Source organism: Marmota monax, unplaced genomic scaffold (assembly GCF_021218885.2).
Source record: "Marmota monax isolate L192 unplaced genomic scaffold, Marmota_monax_Labrador192_F-V1.1 WCK01_AAM20220418_F8-fsc00064, whole genome shotgun sequence".
Classification (NCBI taxonomy): Eukaryota; Metazoa; Chordata; class Mammalia; order Rodentia; family Sciuridae; genus Marmota; species Marmota monax.
In genome coordinates, this window is record NW_026694542.1 from 7326001 (window position 1) to 7344058 (window position 18058).

An 18058-nucleotide genomic window follows, 5' to 3' on the forward strand; every position below is an offset into this window, starting at 1 on the left:
TGGTGGACTGACAGGCCTGTCACTGTTGCTGGGCTGTCAAGAGCTCTGGAGGACGCTGCCTGGTATTTTACTCCTGGTACATACGGGTGAGGTCCAAGCTGGGCCAGTGTCCTGGTGGCATCGTGTATGTGACACAGGGTATGGCAGTCTATGTAAATGTGGGTGTGTGTGGCTCCCTGCCCCCAGCAATGCAGCCAGGCCACAGTCTTATTCAATCTCCTCTTTACTGTGAATGTCATTGTCACCGTCACAGCCACTGGGAGGAACACACAGCTTTAACCCCCTGTGTGCTAAGGGGAAGGGTGGGGGCACTGAGGGCTATAAAACTAGCTATGTACAGAGCAGGGAGAAAAGGAGAGAAAGCCACTCGAGTACACGCTGGGCACAGCAGGACTGAGGTCAGGCAGGACCGAGTGGGGGTGTGGTTGGCAGACGGTGTGCACGTGAGGACATGCTGGGGAGGGTGGCACAACCTTGCCAAGGTCACCTGAGGCTCCCTGGCAGGGCAAGCGACCTCAAGGTTTCCCCAGGTTCCTCTACTTTTGGGATAGACCTGGGCTGAGAACCATTCCCTACTCCCCACCTGCCGACTTCTACCTTGATGCATAGAGTGGAGGCAGAGGTGCCGGAGCAAGACCCCGGCAAGGGTCAGAGGTGCATCCTCTCCCTTCCACTCCCCCCACCAGGCCTGGGGGCACCTGGCCCCTTCCTAACACTGACGATGGACCAGGGCAGTATGCCTGTAAGTGGTGGGGAGTAAGGCAGGAGGAAGTCCAGGGCTATGGTGGGCATGAGGGGGACCCAGGACCCCTGGCAGAAGAGTGATAGTCCTGGTTTCAGGACCACCGTGGGAAAGCGTCTCTAGGGCAACCCATCGGGGTGGATCATCCCCAATCCTCAGGCATCACCCATGGAGACTGGGACCCAGGGAGACCACCCAGGTGTCTCCACGGAGACAGATTGGCACTTAAGGACCACCACAAACCAGTTACTGCAGTGACTTCCACAGAGATAGAAACTGGTCATCAGGGAGAACCACCCCCACCCATTTCCTGGGTGACGGAGAGGGTCGCCTTGGTGGCCAGACCCCAAGGCAGCAGTCTGTCCTCTCGACTACAGGGGAGGGCGGCCCCTAGCTGACTCGGTAGGTGGACGTGTTCTTGGGCTCTGTGCTGGGCACACACCAGTCGCCGGCCTCCTGGATGGTCTGGTAGTGGCGCCAGGCTGACTTGTTGTAGACGGGCAGGCGCTCCACTGAGTCTGTGGACAGGGCCTGCGGAGCACAGGGTGAGCCTCGCACCTCCCTGAGACTTGCCCACTCCTCAATAAACCACCCTTCCCCAGGTGGCTGTGCTGGTCCCTGATCTGCACGTCCCACCGCAAGTCAGCCCAGCCACCAGCCACTGGTTGATACACGACCCTGCTCAGAAGGGCAATGGAAGGGTCTGTTCCCTCCTGTGTCCTGCTCCTGCCCATTCAAGAAAGCTACTCCCTCAAAGGTCAGGGAGAAAGAGAGAGGAGGGTGGGCTGTGACCCTGATTAAGGTCACCAGGTTGGGTCCTCAGTTTCACCCTCTGAGCTGGATAACAAGACCTCCACAGTCCCCTTTCTTTCCAGGTCTAAAAGGTCAAAGGTCCCTGAAAGAGGGGTCTTAATCGTGGGCCACAGATTGAAATTCCCTCCCAAGCTGGGGGCTGAGGGTCATATGGGTTGAGGAACTGTACCCCTGCTGATTCTGAGTCTAGAAGCAGGAAAGGAGGGAGGGGTGGATGGGAAACCTCACAGCGGCCCTGCCTGCCCAGAAAACCCTTCTCCAGGGGACTCAGTGGGCAGGGCCTCACCTTGAGATAGATGACAGCATCGGTCCCAAAGCCTTCCATGGAGAAGAGCTGCAAGTCCCCCTGGAAGTACTTGGCATAGAGGCGGGAAATGGGGAGCCCATAGCCAAAGCCAGCCTGCGGGGAGCAAGAAGGCAGCAGTGAGGGGGCTGGGGCAGGTCCTGGGGCCACAGGGACCGACAGGTGAGTGGGCTGCTGGGCTGGGGCCATGCAGGGGCCTCCAGAACTGGGACGGGGAAGGGCATGGAAAAGAGAAGCCCCTGAAGCCAGACGGGGGTGTGGGACGGAGGAGGCCAGGCAGGCAGGAGGTCTGCTCAGGTAGCCAGGAGGCCTGTGCAGGTCACAGGGCTCCCCCTGGGAGTGGGCAGGGAGGCACTGGGCAGCAGAACAATGTCACAAGAAAGGCAGTAACTGTGGGGAGAGGGAGGGAGGACCGAGGAAAGGCGACAGGCAGGAAGACGACCCTCAGCAGAGGTGGACCTGTGCAGGAAAGGGAGAGATGAGGGGACCAGGAGGCCCAGACTCAGGAGAGGGAACTGTCACTACACACTGCCACGGAGGGTACAGCATCACTGGGAGATAGGGAAGCAAGAGGGAGACAGGTGGAAGAGGCGGGCATCCCCCAGGAGCTCGAGGGCCCTGGAGGAAGCCATCTTACCAGCGGGGTGCCCCCAGTGCCGGGCTGGGGGGTGGGTGCTGTGGAATACATGTAGCTGAACAGTCGCTCAATCTTCCTCAAGGGGACACCTCCACCCCGGTCACTCATCTGGGGCCAAGGGGACATGTCAGGAGCCCTCCAAAGCTTAGTTTTCCACCCACCACCACCCTGACCTTTCCATGGTTTTCCCCACCCACAAGGGCCACCTACTTTGATGGACAGATCTTCCTCACCCAAGGCCACCATAACCTTGATAGGGGGGAGAACGAGGCTGGATTCGTGGCTCTCCACTGTGGCTCGCATGGCATTCTGGGGAGGGGGAGGGAATGAGGGCTGAGCTGAGTGAGAGAAGCCAGACCTAATAGGAGCCCTGTGAATGGGGGTCCCCAGCCTCCTCACCTTGAAGAGTTCAAAGAGCATGTGGTAGAGGTGGGAGGGGACGTAGACCATGTGAATGGGCTGGGTGGAGTTGGCAGCTGCAGGGAGTCAGAGCAAGGTCAGGACACAGCCTGGAGTAACCTTCCCACCCTCCTCCAGACAGGCCCAGCAGCCCTCCTGGCCCCCTCTTCTTTGGGTAACAGCCACCCCTCCCAAGCTGTAACTGGGCAATGGCTGCCCAGCTAGAGACATCCCCAGCCTCCCTTGAGCTGGAGGGAGCCAGTGACTCACAGAAGCCCGGTCTTCCCTGTCTTCCTGAGAGCTGGGGGTGGGGAGCCAGCTCCAAATACCCTGCCACCCAGAGGCGGGCCAGAGGGAAACCTCTCTCTTAATTTAGCCACTCGGATTTGGATTCTGGAAAGGCAGCCAGACTGACGGCCCACCTCCAACTTGGCTCCCCCATCGCCCTCCTGCTAGTCCTCCTATTTCCTTCCTATCCATTTGAAATCATCTTGTTCATGTGTTTGTTGGCCCCATCCCCCAACCTCCCCAGCACCCAGAACATAAGCTCCCCGATGAGAACAGGGACCTTGTCTGTCTTGCTTGCAATAAATATTTATCAAATATTGAAATAGTCACCATCAAATAAAAAATCCTAAAAGCAGCCCTGCTTCTCCCCTGCCTGGAAAGCAGCACCCCCTTCCGGCTGCCCCCCTCACCCGGCTCTCCCCTGCCCCGCCCTCCCGGAGACACCCGCGCAGCCTCACTTGCTCACCGTTGACCTCCTGGATCTCCAGGTCAGGTGAGGCCATGTAATACTTGTCACAGAGGAGCTTGGCCATGTCATAGGCATCTGCAAGAAGATGGGGCCATTCGGGGTATGGGTGGCTCACATAGCAGGCAGTCCCCCTAGCGTGGACAGGGCATCACCAACATTACCTTCATGGGGATGTGCCCCTACCCACCGGGAATGGGTCACCCCTGGCAGGTGGACTTAGAGTGGTCCCCAAGTCTCCTGCAGGCCAGGCCCAGGGAGGCTCACCCTTCACCACGTCAGACACCTTGCAGTTGGGGTCGATGCTGCCGATGTGTTTGGGGTGGGCAGGGTTGGTGCTGCCATCAAAGATGAGGGCTGTGGGTGGGAGAGAAGGTGCTGCTGGCTGGGCCTAGAGCCTGTCCCTGCATCCCCTCTTCCCAGGGCCATCCCAGAATCCACCCTTCTCCAACCTCCTAGGGGCTCTGATCCCAAAGTGCCCCCAACCCTGGCTGCACCCGTGGCTCAGGCCACCTGGGACCTCTGCAGGCCTGAAGCATGCTTCTTTCCAGAAGTTTCTCCCCACATCTATCCCACCTGACAGCTGTCCATCTTGATTTTGAAATTAGTTGAGCATGAGAAACTCGTTGAATTTATGATGGCTATGACCTGTCAACAATCACAGTGAACCTTCCTGGACAAAGAAACTCTAAACAATAATCTGTTTATTTTAATTCATGTGCTGGGGATCTAGCCCAGGGGCTCCCCCCTCCTCCCACCCCCACCTTCCCGGCAGCTGGGCTCACTGTGCTGGTTGATGAGCATGCGGATGGAGATGCGGCTGAGGTAGAAGCGGTCCAGGAAGTACTGGATGTTCTGGTTGGAGACCGGGTCATCGCCGTAGGTGTCCTTGTACTCCAGCACGCCCTGGGCCATGGTGGGCACCACGTCATTGTGCCGGTTCCGGATGGTAACCAGGGCATCAGTGAACCTTTGGAAGGTCAGATGTTCACCCCACCCAGCCCCAGCCCTGGGGCGCCCAGACTCCTCCTGGTCTTCCCTTCCCAACCCCACGACACACAGCACCCCCTCCTCCTGAAGCCCACCCTTAATCTCCTGCTGCTGTTCCACAGTCTTCGTGCTCAAAGCCCAGAGCTCTCAGATCCTCTGAAGGGCAGCTCCCCAAGGGCAGGGCCCAGCCTCGCCCAGCTGACTCCCACACTGAGAATGGAGTCTGCTTCTCCCCTCAGACTGGACACCCCTGCCTAAGCATCTTTTTATCCTGCTGGCGTTCCGCCAGGAGCTGCAGCCTCAGATGCCCCTCGCCTGGACCTGCCTCCCTGCCACACTCAAGGCCCTCACTCACTGGTGCAGGGTACGGTGGTCCTCAGGGTCCTTGTCCAGGAACTCCATGATGTCCAGCAGACTCTGGACATACCTGTGTGCAGAGGGAAGGAGGGGACTTGGCTTCAGCTGCAGCTGGCGAGGCCGCCTCCCAGCCCCTAAGCCAGACCTTGTTCTTGGTCTGTTCCCACTGTGGGATCTGGGGACAGGCTGCAGCACAGCTTTCCTCAACCCATGTCATCTGCACATCTCCCTGTCGGCCTGGTAAGTTATGCAAACCTCTAATCCATTGGTTCCCTATGGCACCTCTGCTTTGGAAACTAGAATACTAGTCTTAGGGGAGCCTGGAGATAATTCCATCCAGGAGGCCCCATAGGTCAGGAGAGTGGACCAAGGGCCCAGCAGTGAGAAGACACTGAGGTCCACCTGCCCTTTCCCGGACACATCCTATCACTTCTCCCATAGGCGTCTGCTGCATCCCCTGGGGTACAGACAGAGACTGGCCAGCAGGGACCTCTTCCAGAGTGACATTAGGCCTAGGGAACAGGATCCTAAAATGGTGAGTAGGCAGGGCCTGAGGGAGGGCTAGGTCCCTGGAAAGCCCAGAGAGGCTCCTTTTACTCTGAAGGGCCCCAGCAGCAGTGCACGGTGCCTGCTCCTACCTGCAGCTAGGTCAGAGGATGCAAAAGGAACACAGGGCCAGCAGGGGACAGCTTCTGCATATGAGTCACCTGGGCTAGCAGATGATGCCAACCTGGAGCCACTGTCCCCCCTAAGGTTCCCGGTTTCTCTGCTAACATGCCCAGTCTGCAGCCTGTTCTCCTGGGAGGGCAGGAAGCACTGGGTCTCTGGCAGAAACGCTCCAGCCAGGAGGCAGGTGGGGGAAGGGCTGCCTTTAGCCCCGTGGCAGGGGGCCCAGGCTTGGCGGTGTGTCTGGAAAGGGCCCTACCACATTCAGAGCCACTTCCAAGGCCAGTATGCTCTGACCTTCATGGTGACCTCTGAGAGGTAAGAAAGGGATGAACCTCAGTCACCTCAACCCAGGCCTGGGGCAGCTGGGAGGGGGATGATGAAGGCCCAGAGGTCTCCAGCTCTCCTGTCACCCATCAGGCTGTGACTGCCAGGGATTCCCATCTCCAGGCCTCCACTCAGGCTGTTCCTCTGCTCAGGTGCCCTTCCACTTACACCCACCAACTGCTGCCCTTCCCTCGCTCGCTAAGACAGCAGAGAAGATGGTAAACGAACCAGCTTGGAATGGGCTCTGCTTGGTCCCCGTCCTAGCTCTTCCACATCAAGCTGTGTGGCCCTGAGTAAGTCATGGAACCTGTCTGGGCCTGAATGTCTTCGTTAGGAAAATGGGGACTTTGTAGACACATTTACTACTGCTTTTTGGTGAGGACTAAATGATCACTGGCATGGTGTGGAGCTCATTGCACTCTCCGAATGCTTGCTCAGAAACGCACCATCTGAGTACACCCTGAGGCCCCGTGCCTCCGACACCCCTGTACTTCTTATAGGCCCCAAATGACACCATTCTTTGGTCCACACTGCCCTGAAGAGCTCCCCTCTGTGGGCAGGAATGGGGGCTCTTACCCCTGGGGCTCCCCGCAGCCTCCCCACCCAGGGCCCAGGATACAGCCTGACAGACAGAGGTGTCCTTGCTGACAGGGTGGGGACGGGGAGCCACAGTTGAGATCAGCTTCCCCCCAGAGTTACCCCATCCCTGTCCGAAGACATTGGATGGCACTAAGACCTCACTTCGGTCTCCTGAAGAATTACAACAGCTGACACTTACGCAGAGTCCACTGTCTCCACCTGCACTTGGACCTGGGATACAGAGTGCAAAGTATTTCCCTCGTTTTGAGGACAAGGGACCAGCTCAGAGAAGGCAGGTACTGTGCCCCAGCAACACAGTGAGCAGCAGGCTGGGATTTGAACCCGGGTCTACTTGGCTATACCCTGTGGCCAGCTGCTCCCCATCCACACTGCTCCGAAGAGTGATGCTTCTGCTGCTGCCGATGGCGACAGTAGGCAGCATTCTCTGGGTCTGCTCTGTGACCCCCTGGTGCTTCCCTTTGACCTCCACAGGGATCCCATGAGGTAGGCGCTGCTGCGAGACAGATGAGGAGGTGAACATGCAGAGCCGGGATGCTCTCTCCCAGGCCCGTGTGACTCTAAATCCTCTACCGCGTCCAGAATAAAGCCTCATGCTCAGATGACTCTTAGAGAGATTTGGGAGAGAATCCCCAGTGCTGGGGGGAGGGAGAAGAGAAAGGGGAGGGGGCCAGCTGGAGCATGGCCCTGGGATCCCCTCTCAAGACCCAGGGGCAGGTGGGGATGGAGGAGGCCAGAGGAGGAGGTGGAGCTGCTCCCTGACTGCACATCGCCAGCAGGGGCAGAGTTCTAGTGCCCGAGGGTAGGGCTGCTCGGTGAAGCTTAGCGGGCAGCATGGGGTGTTCACGTGCCACTGACGTGGAGCAAAGGACAGCAGGATGAACTGGCAGTGGGCACCACCGCCAGCCAGCCAGCACAGTATGATAAGGGACATCACAGTAGCCACAGGCTTTAGACTCCCTGACAGCCCTGGTTGTATTCCCAGGACAGAGAGGACATTCCCAGAGGATCCTTGGCCTGGCCCTGGCCTGATGCTCCCAGGGGCCTGGCACTCCAGATGTCCCCCTTGGGCTAGACCTGGAACCTACAGAGGAGACACAGGGGGTGGAGCCCTGCTGGCTCCTGGGCTGCCTACCCTCCCAGCACCCGGGAAGAGCTGGGTCTAAAGTAGATGGCATGTCCAGGCAGAGCGGGCAGTGGGGGCCAAGCTTCCCACCTGGAGGTGCCCCCAGGGCTGCCTTCAGGGTTCTCACCAGTCCAGAGCCCTGACAGGGAAGGCAGGGGGGTGGCATGTGGGGTGGCGGGTGGCCACACCTCAGTGAGGAATGTGCAGAGAGGGGGTGCGTAAGACTGTGAACATGAGGAGCGTGCCTGTGGGGGTACAAGTGTGTGTGCACTAGTGTTCACAGCTGCTGGGGACAAAGTAGACCAGGAGATAGCCACATGAGGGCCATGTGAGGGGGTGGCTCTCTGTACTGAGTGAAGAGGACCAGAGCCAGCCTGTACCTGGAGCACTCTCTTGGGGTTCAGGGGCAGGCTTGGCTATGCACTGAAGTCCACTGGCTGCCCAGTCCCCCGCTGAACAACGGGGTTCCCAGCAGGAACTATGGGGTGGGACTGCACAGATAGAAGGAGATAATCCCGGCTCCTGGTTCCTACCAGGCTCAGCATCTGCTCCTTAGTTATGCAGGGGGGTCTGGGGGATCCGGCAGCCAGTTCTGCCCAGGCCCTAGCCCAGTGGGGGACCAGATCCGCCTGGGCCTGCTGCTTGGAATTCTCTGGGACTGGGTGGTTCCCTGGGGTGGCAGCAGGGTCTGGGGTCCACACACCTTGCACATAGGCAAGGGAGGCTGGCGAGAGGATGCTGGCCACACCCTATCACCTGCCCCCTTCCAGCAACCCCCACAGACTCTTAATGACAAGAATGACTCACCGTCATTTGATTCTACTCTAACTCCTACTTAGCCCAGAGCGTTTTCTAAAAGCACGTCCCCACTATCCACACCTCCTCTGGCCATCCTCCCCTGCTGAGAGGAGCCTGGTTGGCCACCAGCTGACAGACTCTTTGCTGGTGGACCCTACTTTGCAGGGGACTTACACGTGAGCTTAGAGATCTCAGTCTTTCTCGCTGTGGTGGATGCCCACCGGCTCTGGAAAACCTCTCAGCACCGCGACACTGCCCACGGGGTGGCCTGCCGCTCCCTTCCAGAACACAGCCTCCAGATCCCGTAGCCCTGGTTCGACTCCCAGCTCCACCACCCATTCCCAGGGTGGCCTAAGAACTTCTTCACCTCCCTGAACCTCAGTTTCTCATCTACAAAGTGGGGGGCGAGAGCAAAGTCCACTCGGAAGGTTGTGGGAACGAGTGGCGCCTGTGAGCACTCAGGCTGGCCCTCAGCTATGCAGGTTTTGTCCCTCTGGTCACTTATATCACACCGTCTAGAAACCTCCACCACAATTGGATCATCTGTGGCCTGGAGGTGCTACTGCCCGGAGGCCTGGGGACATCGCTGGTGTTAACAGAGTTCTGTATGCTTTAACAATGGCATTTGACCCTGAGAAACAGAATGGGTCTCCATGTTACAGACAAGGGAGCAGAGGTGTAGGGCCACCATACTGTCTGCAATACCTAGAACGTCCCCACCTTCCTGTCACCTCCAAAACATGGCCTGCTACCCCAAGTCTGTCCAGCTGAAATAACACATCAGGTTTATTCCTGAACCAGGAATTCTTCAGGTACAGGGACTGCCCAGACCCTGCCCCAGCTGAGGGGAGACCCTGCCAACCATCACCGCACAGTGACTATGACACTACTGCCAGCTGCATCTGCACAGTACCCTTTTGGTTTCCAACAGAGAGGGGTTTTTTTTAATATATTTTTTTAGTTGTAGTTGGTCATAATACCTTTATTTTATTTATTTATTTTTATGTGGTGCTGAGGATCGAACCCAGCACCTTGCACATGCTAGGCGAGTGCTTTACCGCCAACTCCAGCCCCTCCAACAGGGAGCTTTATTTCTTACTCATCAGACTTAGTCTGGTGGCTGTCTTGCCAGGTTCCCTGGGAAGTCACCGCCTCTTCTCATACAGACCCTGCCCACGCCCACCGCATCTGATCTGTCATTTAGCCAGCTGGAGCTTTCTCCTGGAAAAGGAGATCTGCACTCTTATAGGCAACCACTTTGTCCCCATCAGGAAGTCCTTCTGCTCTCACACCTCAGTCTCTCTTGCTGTGGCTGATGCCCACTGGCTCTGGAAACAACTCTCAGCAGGCTGTCTCTTCAGCATGCCAGGAGGCCTTAACAATCCCTTGGCTGGCTCTCCTCTAGGTTGAATCATCCTCTGGTGAAGTATTCTCTCTTGTCTAACTTCACTCCCTCCTGCTGTTACTTGACATTACTTCCAAGCTTTGACAGAAGAATAAATTAGGTCAAGCCCCCCCAGGTCACTGATTTTCAGAAATGGACTCTGTGTAGCGTCCTGGGGAGTCATGGACAGTCCAGCAGTCCCCTGCCCTCCTCCTGCACCTCTGGCTGTCCCCGGAACACAGTGTCCAGGGAGGGGAACTGAAAAGCCTGGTCCCGGAGTCAGCCTGAGTCGGTCAGTCCTGAGAGGCAGCCAGGCCAGTCAGCCGGACAGAGTGGGAGGAAGGCTGGGCAGAACAGATGGCACCTTCTGTCTCTCCCCAGTGCTCCACCACCCTGTGGTGGGACACGCTGGTTGGCTCGGAGATCCTGGGCTCAGCAAGGGGTGACCTGGTTGGGCTACAGGAAGATCAGACTCTGCCCTCCGTCCCTCTATCCCACCTTCATGGTCACACTGGGCACAATCAACCCCTCAGAGCACGTTCCCGGGTCACCAAGCCGGGTGACCAAGCCAGCCCCTTCCCATTCTGGCTATGAATTGCCTACATTCCTCTGAAGTCCATTTTACCTTCCACCATAATTTTTATATATATATATATATATATATATATATATATATATATATATATATATATATTTTTTTTTTTTTTTTTTTTTTTTTTTGGTGCCAGGGATTAAACTCAGGGGCACTCGACCACTAAGCCACATCCCCAGCTCTATTTTGTATTTGATTTAGAGATGGGGTCTCACTGAGTTGCTTAGGGCCTCGCCAAGTTGCTGAGGCTGGGTTTGAACTTGTGATCCTCATGCCTCAGCCTCCTGAGCCACTGAGAATACAGGTGTGTGCCACTACGTCCAGCTTCCCACAACTTCTGATTTGGTCAACATTCATTGTGCATCTACTGTATACCTGGCGGTGTGTGTAACACGTTATCTACCGTGGCTCATTTCATTAGAGTAATTCAGGGGTGTGCGTGTTCCTGTGCAGACATAATGCTGGCAGGGCACCAATAAAGCCCCTGAACCCTGAGCACTGTCTGGTTATGGGAAGAGGGTAGGGGTTCGCATTTTCTTCTGCGTTTTTGTATTTTCCACGTGTCAAAATGATATTATGTTATCCTTCTTCAATGAAGGGGGAAAACACTCAATTATACTTTTAGAATAATAACCTTAGGGCTGGGGTTGTGGCTCAGTGGTAGAGCGCTTGCCTAGCATGTGTGAGGAACTGGGTTCGATTCTCACACCATGTATAAATAAATAATAAATAAATAAAAGATCCACTGATAATTAAACAACATTTAAAAAATAATAATAATAACCTTTGATTCTTCATTTAAAAACAACTAACTCTTCAGTGCTCACTGCTCCTCCCTCTATCTCTGATGCATTTGGTTTGCCCGGTCTTGGTAGAAATCATATTTTCCTATGAGAGGATGGGCTCCCTGAGAGCAGCCATTGCTGTTTTCTTAGACACAGCATGCTGCTGGGCTCAGGTGGAGACACATGCTCTGGAGTCCAAAAGGAAACCACAGCCATTCCACCCTGCGGGTCCCAACAGCCAGGCAATTGTGCCCCGGCACCATGACAGCCCACTGATGATTAGCCAGCTATATGCCTGGTGAAGGACACATCCTGTTTGTGCTTCATGAAACAGGCTGTTGGCTAATGACCTCTTTACCTGACCCTGCACCCTCCTGAGTGCCTTTCCCAGGCTTCACCTCTGCTCCTCTGGCTGCCTGCAATAAACTTATGGACTTTGTCCTCCAAAACTCTTTGGGAAAAGACTGTGTCATCCCTGTATCTATTTGAGCATTTTCCAACATCCAAAACAATCAGACTTGTTGCTTGGATTATATAATGTGTTCCAAGATTTGCTTCTTGTTTCTGTTTCTCAAAAAGTCACCCTAAATACCAGCATTTCGGGAGGCTGAGACAGGAGAATCATGAATTCAAAGCCAGCCTCAGCAACAGCGAGGTGCTAAGCAACACAGTGAGACCCTGTCTCTAAATAAAATACAAGATATGGCTGGGGATGTGGCTCAGTAGTTGAATGCCCATGAGTTCAATCCCTGGTACCAAAAAAAAAAGTCACCCTAAATAAATAGCGTCTAGTAGGGGCTGGGGTTCTAGACCCAGGCTGGTGGCCACTGCTGACATTATTAGCCTGAATTAAGGTTTTGACTATGAAAACTGATTTCTGGATGGATCCTGGGTTCCCAGAGAAAGCAGGATGGTAAGAAGAGGGGTAACCCGGACACAGAAGTGAGGAGGCCGACTATTCATGCTAGGGCCTAGGATTCCCATGTGACTCTGGGCAACTCCCCAGCCTCTCAGAGCCCCTGTGTCTTCCCTTGATCCCCACCCGCCTCAAGGCAGCTGGCAGTACAGACTCCATCCCTGAGCCAAGGGACACAGGTGATGGAATGGGAGAGGTCTCACCAGCTCTGTACCAGCTGCACAGAGGGTGTGCTCAGCACCCGATCCGGAAGCAGGTTAATCTCTTTCATGATGTTGGCCAAGCGCACAGGGAGCTCCTGCCGAAGGAAGGTGAACGAGGTTTTCTCACAGGCATTGCTGGACCCTGGTGGAAGACAGAGGGGTGAGTCCATAGGCACAAACCCTGGGAATCCAAGGACATCTCCAGGATCAGGTGAGCTAAACCTTGCATTGATCAGGGTTTAGAGGACAAGGGACCTGCCCAGGACAAAAACAAGGCAGCTCTCTTAATCTCTGCGGTGTTCAGGCCTCCCCATCACCTGTCCAGTACTTCAAGACCTGCATCCCCTTCCCATCCTATTTGCCTTTAAACATGGGGACAGGGCCCCTTTGGGACCCATTTGGAGCTGCTCTGGCCTAAGTCACCTCACTTCTTTCTCCTTTCCTCCCAGTAAGCTTTGGCACTGGGAGTAGATCCAGGGGGGCAGAGGCACCCAGGACATACATCCCACCTGAACTGTACCCTAGTTGAGGGGGGCTGTACCTAGACTCCCTTGGCTGCAGGGTCCAAGCATTGTCCCTGGGCACTCTACAGGCTGGTGAGGTGGATGGATGCCCACTGTAAGGTTACCTCTGTATTAATGATCCCCCACTTTTCTTTGGTACCAGGATTAAACCCAGAGGCACTTACCACTGAGCCTCATCCCCAGACCTTTTGCTATTTTATTTAGAGACAGGGTCTCACTGAATTGCTTAGGGCCTACTTAGCTACGTTGCTGAGGCTGGCTTTGAACTCGTGATCTTCCTGCCTCAGTCTCCCAAGCCACTGGGATTATAGGCATGCACCACCATGCCTAGTATTAATGCCCTCTTTGAGGCAAATGGGAACCTTGATCCCCAGTAAAGATGAAAAGCTGGGTGAAGGACTGGAGAAGGCTATGAGCCAGTGACAGGAGACCTGGGTTCTGGTCCAGGTTCTGCCTCCAAATCTGTCATCCAGGACAAGTCATCATCCTTCTGAAAGTCTCACTTTCCCCACTGTACAAGTGGAACAAACTACTCAAAGTCCTCTGCAGGTGTGACATTTCTCTCCAGTATGGGCTGGGTGGCTTCTAAGGGCTGAGAGTGGGCCCACCAGGCTTTCCTACATGAAGGAAGCTCAACACTCAAACAGGGTAGTGGGTGGGAAGACATATCCTGAGAAACAGGTGCCATATGTCTTGGCTGCCACCTCCCTGACCTCTTTCTGTCAGTGACGCAGCTGTAACCTAAGCCAGCCACTATCTACTCAACTCTTGAGAGACCTGGGCCCCCCCTCCCAATTTCTAGCTGGCACCACGGAAATGCCATTTAGACAGACAGGGCCCACACGTCTGGCTGCCACCTTAGCTCAGCCCTCCTCCTGCCCCAAAGCCACCCCTAGGACATTGGTAGGGGGAGATCCTGGGGGATCTCCTGACCCAGCAGCCCCCAAAGGGGGGGTGGGGGCAGTCAAGGGAGGGTACAAGCAGCATGACCACCTCATGGTGACCTGGGCCTCTGCCCAGCTGAGGACAGGCAGCCAGGCTAAAACAGGTTTGATCTTCAAGTGTCCTTGCCCACTGAGGCAGCTGCAATGGGTGGAGGTACACCAGTCAGGGGCATTGGCGCCTGCTGGCAACTTCTTCTGAAGGAGCCTCCTGGCCCACCTGCCCAGGGTCTTCGCTCCTGCCTGCTCAGGAGGGTCTGACCCTTCACCTCCAGCCTAGTTTCCTTCCAGATGGCTGCACCTCTCAACCCTGCCTTGTCGCTGCTACCACCATGCCCCCTAGTTCCTCTGTCACCCACTCTTTAAGAGTTGTGGAGACAACCGCCGTTGGCCTTTCGGTGCCCAGATAGGGCTCCGCTCCCTCCCTGTGCTGACATCAGGCCTCGCTGCCCCTTACTCTCGCAGATCCCTCTCAAAGCGAGCCCAGGAGGAAACCTTGGACCCCCTCCTTCTCAGCGCCCCCACATTCCCTCGTACAGTTTAGGGGACAGTGTCTTCTGCTGGGGGCACCCTTAACCCTTTCAGCCCTGCCTCCCTGTTAACCCCTTCCTGCCTCAACTCTTCCGAGCAAGTCTTCCTGGCCACAGAGGGCCTCTCCGCTCCTGGGGGTTAACCTCTCGTTGCCAGGACCCCTTCTCCGCGCCCCACCTGGCGGGCCCGGCGGCTCTCCGCCTCCCGCCTCCCTCCCTTCGGACTCCGTACCGAAGTCCAGAAACTGCTTCATTGACAGGGGCGACGGGGAGAACTTGCTGAAGTGCTCGATGTACTTGGGCGCTCCTGCCAGGGACGCATTCTTCAGCAGCGCCCGCACCCAGCGCATGGCGGCGGCGCCCGCAGCTCGGGCTCAGCTGGGCTGCGGTCCCTGCGCGGGCAGCTCTGGCGCTGGCTTGGCCCAGTCCGGCCCAGCGACGCTGTTCGGCCGCCTCCTCCCTGCTTCTGCCCTGACGGCCCCTCCGACGCGCAGCCAATCAGCACTCGTGGCTTCTCGATATAGCCAATAGCCGCGCACAAACAATTCCGGGAAAACCAATAGCCTTGTGCCCCGGCACGTGGCTTTTTCTGGGTCCGCCCCCTTAACCCTGTCTTTGCCGGGGTGGGTCTGTTGTTTTCCTAGACTGTGTCGACGTCCCGCCCCCATCGGCTCCCTCCTCCGGTGCCTCCCAGAGGCAAGCCCCGCGTTAACCCCTCCCTTCCCCGAGGCCAGCAAGCCCTTTGCTTCCTCTTCCACTCTTGCCTTGCTTTGCTCCCTCACCACTTTTCTTCACTTGCCGGGTCCTTTTTAACCCTTCCTTCCCTGACTTATCCAGGTAACTTTCAGCGAATCCCTTTTCCAAATAAAGGTACCTGTCTTACCTGTCCTGATCCCTACCAGCTCTCCTTTCTGGAGTCTTGTGGCTTCCCAATCCGGGTGATTGACACAGACTGAGTATTTGCAAAATTAGGAACCGGGATACGAGCCTATACTAATCTGCCCTATATTCATGCAACCCACTCGCTTCCATAAAGATCCAAGTGCCCCAGGAGAAGGTGGCGTTTGCCTTCCTAAAGTGAAAAACACCCAGAGCCCAAAACCCTCACGATTAGCAGCGGTGGAGGCAGCAACTACCATCAGTGCTCATTTTCGAAACACTTTCATTCTATTATCGGGTTCACTTGACTGATCATAAAGCCTTGGACATCTTGCGGCGACCACCTAAGAAAACAACCTTCTTTGGACCCGGTTTCCTCAGAGTAAGATCCGAGGGGTTGGGGAGTCCTGAGATCTTGGAGCCCAGCCTTCGCCACCAGCGCCGCCTCTTTTGTGAGAAACGTCTTGCGCCCACTTGTGGAAGAATGTAGTATGTCCCATCCTGGGCCTGGGGCCCGAACTGACTCTGAGGATTTGCACCAATGGTTTGATCAAATCGTGAGCCCGCATTTACCAAGCGTCTTATATATGCTAGGCTTTGTGTTGAAATCAGGAAACACAGGATCATGACATAGCCTTTCCCCTCAATCATTTCATTTCTCAGTTTGGGAGATGGCTGCACAAGAAATGAATCAATAATAGGATGTGATTGTAGCCTGGCTTCACAATGGAAGGCATTCCTTTAATGGATAATAATCTGTGTGCCAGGCACTGTTTGCTGCATTACCTCATTTAATTCTCAAGACAGCTCTATTGTACTATTATTATCCCCCATTTGATAGATAGGAAAATAGAGTCTCGGGGATCATTCTGAACTACAGATCTGACCTTGTTGCTTTCCTGCTCACAGCCTTTCAGTGACTCTCTACTTCTTACTGGACTCTTTTCAGTTGTCCCATGATGTGCTTTGGTTTCACTCCCAGCCTCCTCTTCCACATGTTCCAGCTCAATTCCCAGCCCCACCTGTGTGCTGCCTTGAACTGGCTTCTAATCTCCAAGTCATTGCAAACTCCATCTTTTCTGTCTGGATCAATTTTCTCAACTTCATCTATCCATTCTTCATATCTCATCTGCTTAGTCATTCCTTCCTCCAGGAAGCTTCCCTGACATTCCCAGCCTGGGTTAAGAGCTTCCTCCAAGGGCTCCTTAGATCTCATAATCTTAGCAAGAGCTTACCACACTGAGTGGTAATTTTTTCTGATTCATCTGTCTTTCCTACCGGACTCTGAGCTCCAGGAGGACAGACACGTGTTTATCTTGGTATCTTATTCTCCAACTTGGGGCGCGGTGCCTGGCATGTGGTTGAGGATGGAGTGAAAACGGAAGTGCGGTCAGCAGGGAGACATGCCCAGAGATATCGGAGAGCACTACCAGATGTCACTGGGCCAGCAATTAGGAGGCAATTGAGGCCCTGGGTAATCGTGGCTGCAAGTGCCCTGTAATGTATGGGATATTATGCATAAAAACCCAAGCCCTGTGCCTAGCAATAAATGGTATCTATTACTATTACTACTGTCAAAATAACAAGGACAAGCCCATGACTCTGAGCCTAGGTGTAAGAGAAGAAGAAAGTTCCCATGACCCTCACCTTAGAGCTCAACTTCCACACAGTGGGCTCCTTCTGCAGAGCTCGCGGCAGGGTGCAACCCAGTCATGCTAGGTGAGGTGATGCTGAGCTCCCCAAAGCTCCCAATCCTCAAACATCCCACATCCCATGCAATATGGGTTGGTAGGGGGCTCTCAGGCTGACAGAAACTTCATCTCGACACAGGTTTTCCCAGCAGCAGTTTTACACCAGCAATTAAAGGGTCCAGCCTACAATTGAGTTGCTTCTCTCCTATTCAAGCTCATTGGTCAGAATGAGTCACATGGCCTCACCCAACAAGGGGGGACCTGGAAGTGCAATCCCATCTGCTACACAAAAAGGAAAGAATCACCTTGATGGTTCTTTTAGAGATGCAAGAGCCAAGACCTTCTCTGGCATGCAGTTTGGAGGTGCTGCAGCTCCCGGCTCCCAGGAGCTCAGGAAGCTTGGCACTGTGGAGCATGTTTTTGTAGTGGCGGAGGTGGCATCTCTACCACCTGTGTTTCTTGCCTAGAAGTGTAGCTGCCCTGGTCCTGCAACTGTCTTATTCTCAGGAGTGGCTTAGTAGGAAAAGTGTCTATTCCCAAGCCTATGCGCGCACATGTGTGCGTGTGTGTGTGGGGGGGGCGGGTGTTGGACTGGGCATGTGCAACTAGTCAGAGAGGTGTATAAACTCTCCTTTGACTCAAGCAGGAAGTGGCTGTAAGCACAGGACTGATCTGGGCTCAGTTTTGCTCAACATGAGCTGGGATTTGACACCCCCACCATGGTGTTATTCCCAAACAAGTGAATCCCAGATTCTGGAAAATGAAGGTCTTTGATCACTGGGTTCTAAGAACTTGGCTTCTCAGGGGTGGGGCTGGGATTTTCCTGGGGGAACTGAACATTCCACTATCAATCATCCTGAAACAGGGGAAATCCCAGCATAGAAAATGAAGGGCTGAGGTACAGGAAGGGTGTTGGACCCTGCTGGAAAGAGGGGCGGGCAGAGAGCTGCCACAAGGTCAAGGCTGAGAGATACCAGGTAGACATCAGGAGGAACTTCCAGAATAGCTTGGGCCTGAGGGCTCTGAGTGGCTCAGTCTGGCATCTGCCCCTAGGTTTCTTCAGACAGTTATTTCCAGTTGTTATTGAAATCTTCTAAAGGGTC

General features: G+C 55.1%; 1 protein-coding gene across 1 annotated transcript; it reads right to left on the reverse strand.

The window, feature by feature from the left end:
* Window positions 1–205: 205 nt before the first annotated feature.
* On the reverse strand, window positions 206–14832 carry Pdk2 (pyruvate dehydrogenase kinase 2). The gene is made up of 11 exons (XM_046420361.2): window positions 14618–14832; window positions 12391–12532; window positions 4995–5066; window positions 4435–4619; window positions 3917–4006; window positions 3650–3727; window positions 2896–2972; window positions 2707–2805; window positions 2497–2604; window positions 1842–1955; window positions 206–1273 (listed from the first exon to the last, which is right to left on the reverse strand). Exons 1-11 carry the CDS (start codon window positions 14733–14735, stop codon window positions 1133–1135), a joined length of 1224 nt encoding a protein of 407 aa, XP_046276317.1. The 5' UTR covers window positions 14736–14832; the 3' UTR covers window positions 206–1132.
* Between the last annotated feature and the right edge of the window lie 3226 nt (window positions 14833–18058).